Genomic DNA, 6,176 nt, shown 5'->3' with positions numbered 1-6,176 from the left:
TACTTTTCATTGTGTCAAAGTGTCATTTTGTCCGTGTTGTCCCATGAAAAGATATACTTAAATATCTGCAGACATGTGAGGGGTGTACTCACTTTTGTGATACACTGTAAATTTGATGAATAGAAAGCCCTTAAAAGGAAGTGAAAGTGCACTTTGCAACACCACAGCAGCTGCACCTCTGCTGTGAGAGGTCAGGAAATTGTTTTTTTTTCAGCCGCTTCTTAGGAAGGCGTCCTTCACCAGAATCCAACAAATTATGAGCGCATAAAAAGAGACACAGAGAACATGAGCCACGCAGTCCTGCACATTCCAAAAGCTGAGGAAGTGAAGAACACACACACAGCAGGCCACCGTCATTCGATCCCTACGCGCACTAATTTATGACCTCTACGATGAAGACAAGTCTTGCAATCCAGTGCATCGTTCTCCTGGTCTGCATGGCCTTCTGCAATTCACTAGGTAAGTGGATTTTATTGGATGAGGAGTTAAATTTGACAAAATATCCATCTGAATATAAAACTGCAGCTATTCAACATCACAACTTTTTCCAGTTATTCCAAAGTGCCGGTGTTTGAAGAACAGTAAGAGGGTAAATCGCTCTCTCATCACTGATGTACAGGTGTTTCGTCCTCGTCCATACTGCAATAAGACAGAAGTCATGTGAGTACCCACAGTGACAGGAGCACATTAATAATAAGAGCTCAGTCATTAATTTAGTCAGTCATTAGTTTTTACATCAAGGTTTTTTTCTATTATAGTGTCACACTGAAGGATGGGGCAAAACGGTGTCTCGATCCTGAGGCAAACTCCACCAAAGCGGCGCTTCTGCAAAGAATGTAAGTGCATGGGACTTTTGAGCTCACTGTTGAACTAATTGGATGGGAGGAAGTCTGAAAGGTTAAAACTGCAAATCAGTAATTACACATGCATGAAACAAAGAGCAGAACAAGTAACATGTTTAATGCAGATCTCCATCCAAATAAGTAACAACAGATACAAAATAAACCAGGTTTCTAAACCTCATTAAAGCTCTGTGAGAATTTATGAGGGTCAATGTGGTTTTAGAGCAGCGAGTCCCAGCTGAGGGTGAAAACTTCTTCTGGGTCACAAGATAAATCTGAGGGGTTATGAAGTGTTTAACAGGATGATGAACGTTTAACAGCCATAGTTCTGCTGCAGGAAGTTTATGCATTTGGTTTGTCAGACCTTTATCCAAAATTTCTAGTAAACTACAAGATAATTTTTCTTATTAGGTGCTCAGTAAGTAAAGTAGACAAAAGAGTTGGAAATCACTGCTCAAGTGTGTTGAATTAATTGTGTGATTAATCTTTTTACTATGTCAGGAGCTTCAATGTGTCATCTCTCTGATAGGTTTCCTTCACAGGAAGCAGATGAGAAGTGGGCATAAGATGACTGTCAGCCCCCAAACAAGCACAGCGTCAGCCACAGCATCAGCCACAGTACCAAAATTATTATGATGAATTTTGCATGTTTAGCACTGTTACGATAAAAATCACTTAATAGGAAGGTGACTGTGACTGTGGAGGCCATTTAAGTACAGTGAACTCACTGCCATGTTCAAGAAACCCGAGAACATTTGACCTTTGTGACATGGAACGTGGTCCTGCTGGAAGCAGCCATCAGAAGATGGGTAGACTGTGGTCATAAAGGGATGGACATGGCCAGCAACAATAAACAATGCTCAGTTGATGGACTGGTTAAATGTTTAATAAGAAAAAAAATAACTCTATCATGACCCCTGGTTTTTGATTTCATTATCATTCTAATATCTTCAGTATTTGAGTTTTAGTTACTCTTTATTATGTGGTTATCATCAAACGTGGTTACTTCCAGCTTAATTTTAAATTGAAACTCTGAACATAGCCTGCTTCTGAAAGGCTATATTCAGCCTGGGTTACCATGGTGCTTTATCCAGGTTAAGCTTGACACAGCTTGCTAACCAATTGATCTCACTTTGTAGTGCACCCCTCTGTTTCCCTTCTCTTGTGTGCTCCCTGTATATTTTGGATTTTGAGTCAATTCATTGTGGACGTTTGTGTTCTGGGTTCTCTTTATGGACTGAGTGTTTTTGGACTCCTCACTGACTGAAATAAAGGCAGTTTTCTGTTCCCTTTGACTTCTTGCCTTTGCCTCCACTATCTGGGTGCTTAACCTCACACATTATGACATAATCCTCCCTTTCACAGCTAATAAAACCAAAGATGTCCCTTTAAGGACAAACACTAAGCCATTCGCTCTCCAAAAATGAGCCTTGGTCATAGTTTATACCACTTAAGTCAAGACAGTGCAGTGTTTTCCTTCAAAACTGCAGTATGTTTAAATCATTAACTACAAATGTGACAGACCTGTGTGAACCAAACCACTCTGTCAAAATTGTACAATGGTTCCAAACATCACTCAGGATCACAGGATCTGAACCCTGCATGAAGTGTATTGGGTTATTCCATGTGTCATGGAATGCAGAAAGCTGCCACTCCGCCCACAAGGAGCCAGAGGCAGGCAGAGAAGGACCCAGGAAATCCGAGCCATCCGCAGCCCATCAAGAGCCACAAAAACCTGTGGCTGCACATTCCAGCGACAACCGCATACCCACCCCAGCAGAGGGGAGAGGGAGGTCCCAGATGGAGCCCCCCCCCCCAGTTGAGGGGCAAGGGCCCCAGAGAATTTGAGGCATCAGGAAACTGGCCCCCCCGGAGGCCAGCCCCCCGTGGCAGGGCCCCAGGGCCCAGGTGCCCAAGAACCGCCTGACATACCGCAGACCCCCCCCCACGCCGGAGAAGCCCAAGCCGCCCCGGCCCACAGGCCCCAGGAGAGCAGGTCGACACCCATGCCAGAACATCCAGCCCAGCCCAGGAACCCCAAGGCACCCACACCCCGGGGAAGCAGGGGACGTATTTTGACAGATGGTCAGAAGGTTGATGTTCTCTGAAATTTCTAAGCTCTGTAATTAGTCCCACAAGCTCAGAGAGAGACTAATAAAATATACCCTGAATTTAAATTCCAGAGATCGTAAATGTGTGCATGACTATCCGTAGAAAATGTTCACTAGAAGAGAGAATGAGAAAACACACTTTTTCTTCAGAGTGAAGAGCTTTAAAAAAAAACATTTTTAATGAATGCAAGTATGCAAAACGGATTTTCATCGCAGTAATGCTGAAACAGACACTTATTATTAGTTTTTATTTCCAGTGTAGCTGCCTCTTGTCAACCGCACAGAGCTGCAGTTTCCTGCCCTCAGGGGGAAAGTACCAAGCTCCCTCCACCAGACTGAGAAAAAGCTTCATCCACCAGACTGTCAGGAGGCCGAATTCTCTCTGCACTTCCAAAAAAACTGAACCATAATGCACACAAACACACACGCGTATTTACACTTACGTTTTGTTTTATCCAGCAGCAGCAATTTCACAGAGAACTGCACTGCTACAGCTGCTGTTGTTTCAGATGTGGCAAAACTTCTACTTAAGTAGAAGTACAGATACTTGTGTTAAAATTTACTACTGATTCAACTTCTTTACTCAAGTAAAAGTGAAAAAATACAGGCTCTAAAATGTACTCAAAGTAAGAAAGTAAAAGTAGCTCTTTGGAGGATGTTTCTACCAGCTATTTTTGGGCATACGTGGGTGAACCTGCTATATTAAGCTAATAATAGCTAGCTGAAGTACCACCACCACAACTTAGGGACATCAAAAAGAAAAATTTTAAAAAGCTCTATCTGCCAAAGTGGAAAATGTTAGGTCTCTCATTTCACCTCCTACTTCTGACCCATCAGTCTCTGTTTCCTGTTCTGCTGCTTTGTACCAGTTTGAGCCTGTCACTTTGTCTTTTCTATATGCGACTCTCGGCCTCCTGAAGCTCTCAGGCTCCCCAGTTTTTTAAAGAGGTTTTTTTCTGTATGAGGCTCGGCTGTTTTTGCTATTGTTAACAGCAGCCTGTCCTCTGGTGTGGTCCCTGATTCTTTTAAGCATGTAACAGTGTTACCATTGATCAAAAAACCTGGACTGGATTCCACTGTATTGTCTAATTTTAGGCCTATTTCGAGGCTCCCCTTTCTTTCTAAAATTCTGGAAAAAGCCATATGTAGCCAAGTGAAAGCCTTTTTGGATAAAAATGATATCCTCCAAGTCTTTCACTCTGGCTTCAAGCCTCTTCATAGCACAGAGTCTGCCTCGCTAAGGGTTTTTAATGATATTTTCCTGGCTACAGATGCGGGTGACTATGGGATTTTATTTCTTTTAGATTTGACAGCTGCTTTTGATACAGTGGACCACAGTATTTTAGTAAATCATCTAGAGTGGTGTATAGGTATTCAGGGCATGGCGCTAGAGTGGTTTAGATCATACTTGGGGTCAACTTCTGTGGTTCTGGGTCCTTAATCACAGTATGTAAAGCGTGCGGTCACAAATTTGGGTGTAAAGACGGATGAGAGACTTAAGTTGGAGGGTCAGATTACTGCTGTGGTGAAATCCAGGTTCTTTCACCTGAAACAGCTTGCCAAGATTAAAACTATTTTGTCGAAAGATCATTTTGAAGCTGTAATCCATGCCTTTGTTACGACCAGGCTGGATTACTCTAACTCTTTGTATTTTGCCGTTAACCAGTCTGCATTGGCTCATCTTCAGCTGGTCCAAAATGCCGCCGCACGGCTTTTGAATGGAATATGTAGGAGGGAGCACATTACCACTGTTTTATCTTCATTGAACTGGTTACCTGTGTATTTTAGAGTTCATTTTAAAATTCTTTTATTTGTTTTTAAGTCTTTAAATGGCCTTGCTCCATCACACCTCTCTGAGTCACTGCACCTACACTCCCCTTCCACTCAGATCAGCTGATAAACTGCTTTTGGATGGGCCGAGGACTAAGCGGAGGCTTACAGGGGACAGAGCCTTTGCTGTGGAACCCCCTAAACTGTGGAACTCGCTGCCATTGCATATTAGACAGGCCTCTTCGCTGGCCACTTTTAAATCTCTTCTTAAGACCCACTTATTTCACCTGGATTTTGACCAGGTTTGAGATGTTGATTTTAGTCATTGTGTATTTATTTCTTATTTTTATCTAGTTATTTCATACTATTTTATTACTTGACTTATGATAAACTATGTATTTTATTGTTGCTTTTATCTTGTGTTTTACCTTTTTATCTATACTTTTCTTGTGTACTGTTGTATCCTGTTTTCTTTGGTCAGCACTTTGGTCAGTGCTTGCTGATTTTAAAGTGCTTTATAAATAAAATTGGCTTGGCTTGCCTTGGCCATTACTTGCATTGTAGAGGGTAACTCTGCCTCACCTGAACAGGAAAAGGAACATAAATCCCACTGTGACCCCTGACTGAGGTCAGTCAGGGGTCACAGTGGGATTCAGCACTTGGGGGGACCCTAAGATTGGTTGTAGTGTCTCAGCGTGGGGTAAAGAATCACTACTTACAATGATTTCTATTGTGAGCTCCAGTAGATTTTTTTGTGTGGTGGCTATGATCAGCTGCTGCTGCTCTGAGGTTTACTGCTCTTTATAGATTTACACAACTGAATTCGACAAGATGTAACCCAGTATTTACATCCCCCACACTCACAGTATACAGTTGGTATAAAGGTTGAATTCAGTGAATGAATCTAAGCTTCATCAGCCTAAATTCAAACTGATCTCTGCCACACTTGATGTACCCTAACAATGAGCATGAACACCACAGCTGTTGTGCACCACATTCACCACAGTACAGCAAACTAACCTGTTTATCCTGCACTAAACTGCAGTATTTTGAATAACACAAAGTTAGTCTGCTTCAGTTTGTTTTGCAGGATTTTTACAATATGAAAAAACATCAACTTCACATCATATACAGATCCAAGATCGGATTTAAAAATGTAAGCTTTTTTAAATTTCCAGTTTATCAGATGTCACTGAGCTGTCCTTACCTCTAAATCTAACCTCTCTTCTTCCTCTCCTGTCCTCTTTCTTACATCTTTCTCCATCCCTGAGTGAACTTCTCTCTCATTCTTTGCTCTCCTTGGAAACACAGCAGCTCTTCTTTTAGCTAGCAGACACACTGTGTACCAAACTGCAGACACTTTGTGTGTTTGCTGATATTTATTGAGCATTTAGAAATGTTGCATTTAAAATTACCTGCAACACATTACTCCCTTTATTTTTGCTCCTCTTCT

The 6,176-nt window shown here is 41.9% G+C and overlaps 1 protein-coding gene across 1 annotated transcript; it reads left to right on the top strand.

Moving 5' to 3' along the window:
• The first annotated feature begins 306 nt into the window (after window positions 1-306).
• On the top strand, window positions 307-2,137 carry LOC115797481 (growth-regulated alpha protein-like). The gene is made up of 4 exons (XM_030754063.1): window positions 307-459; window positions 552-660; window positions 759-836; window positions 1,372-2,137. The coding sequence occupies exons 1-4, from the start codon at window positions 381-383 to the stop codon at window positions 1,406-1,408; spliced, it is 303 nt and encodes a 100-aa protein (XP_030609923.1). The 5' UTR covers window positions 307-380; the 3' UTR covers window positions 1,409-2,137.
• The last annotated feature ends 4,039 nt before the right edge of the window (window positions 2,138-6,176 follow it).

This window comes from Archocentrus centrarchus, chromosome 18, assembly GCF_007364275.1.
Source record: "Archocentrus centrarchus isolate MPI-CPG fArcCen1 chromosome 18, fArcCen1, whole genome shotgun sequence".
In the NCBI taxonomy this organism is placed as follows: Eukaryota; Metazoa; Chordata; class Actinopteri; order Cichliformes; family Cichlidae; genus Archocentrus; species Archocentrus centrarchus.
The sequence above is the reverse complement of the archived record's forward strand: the minus strand, read 5'-3'. Positions and strand labels throughout refer to the sequence as shown.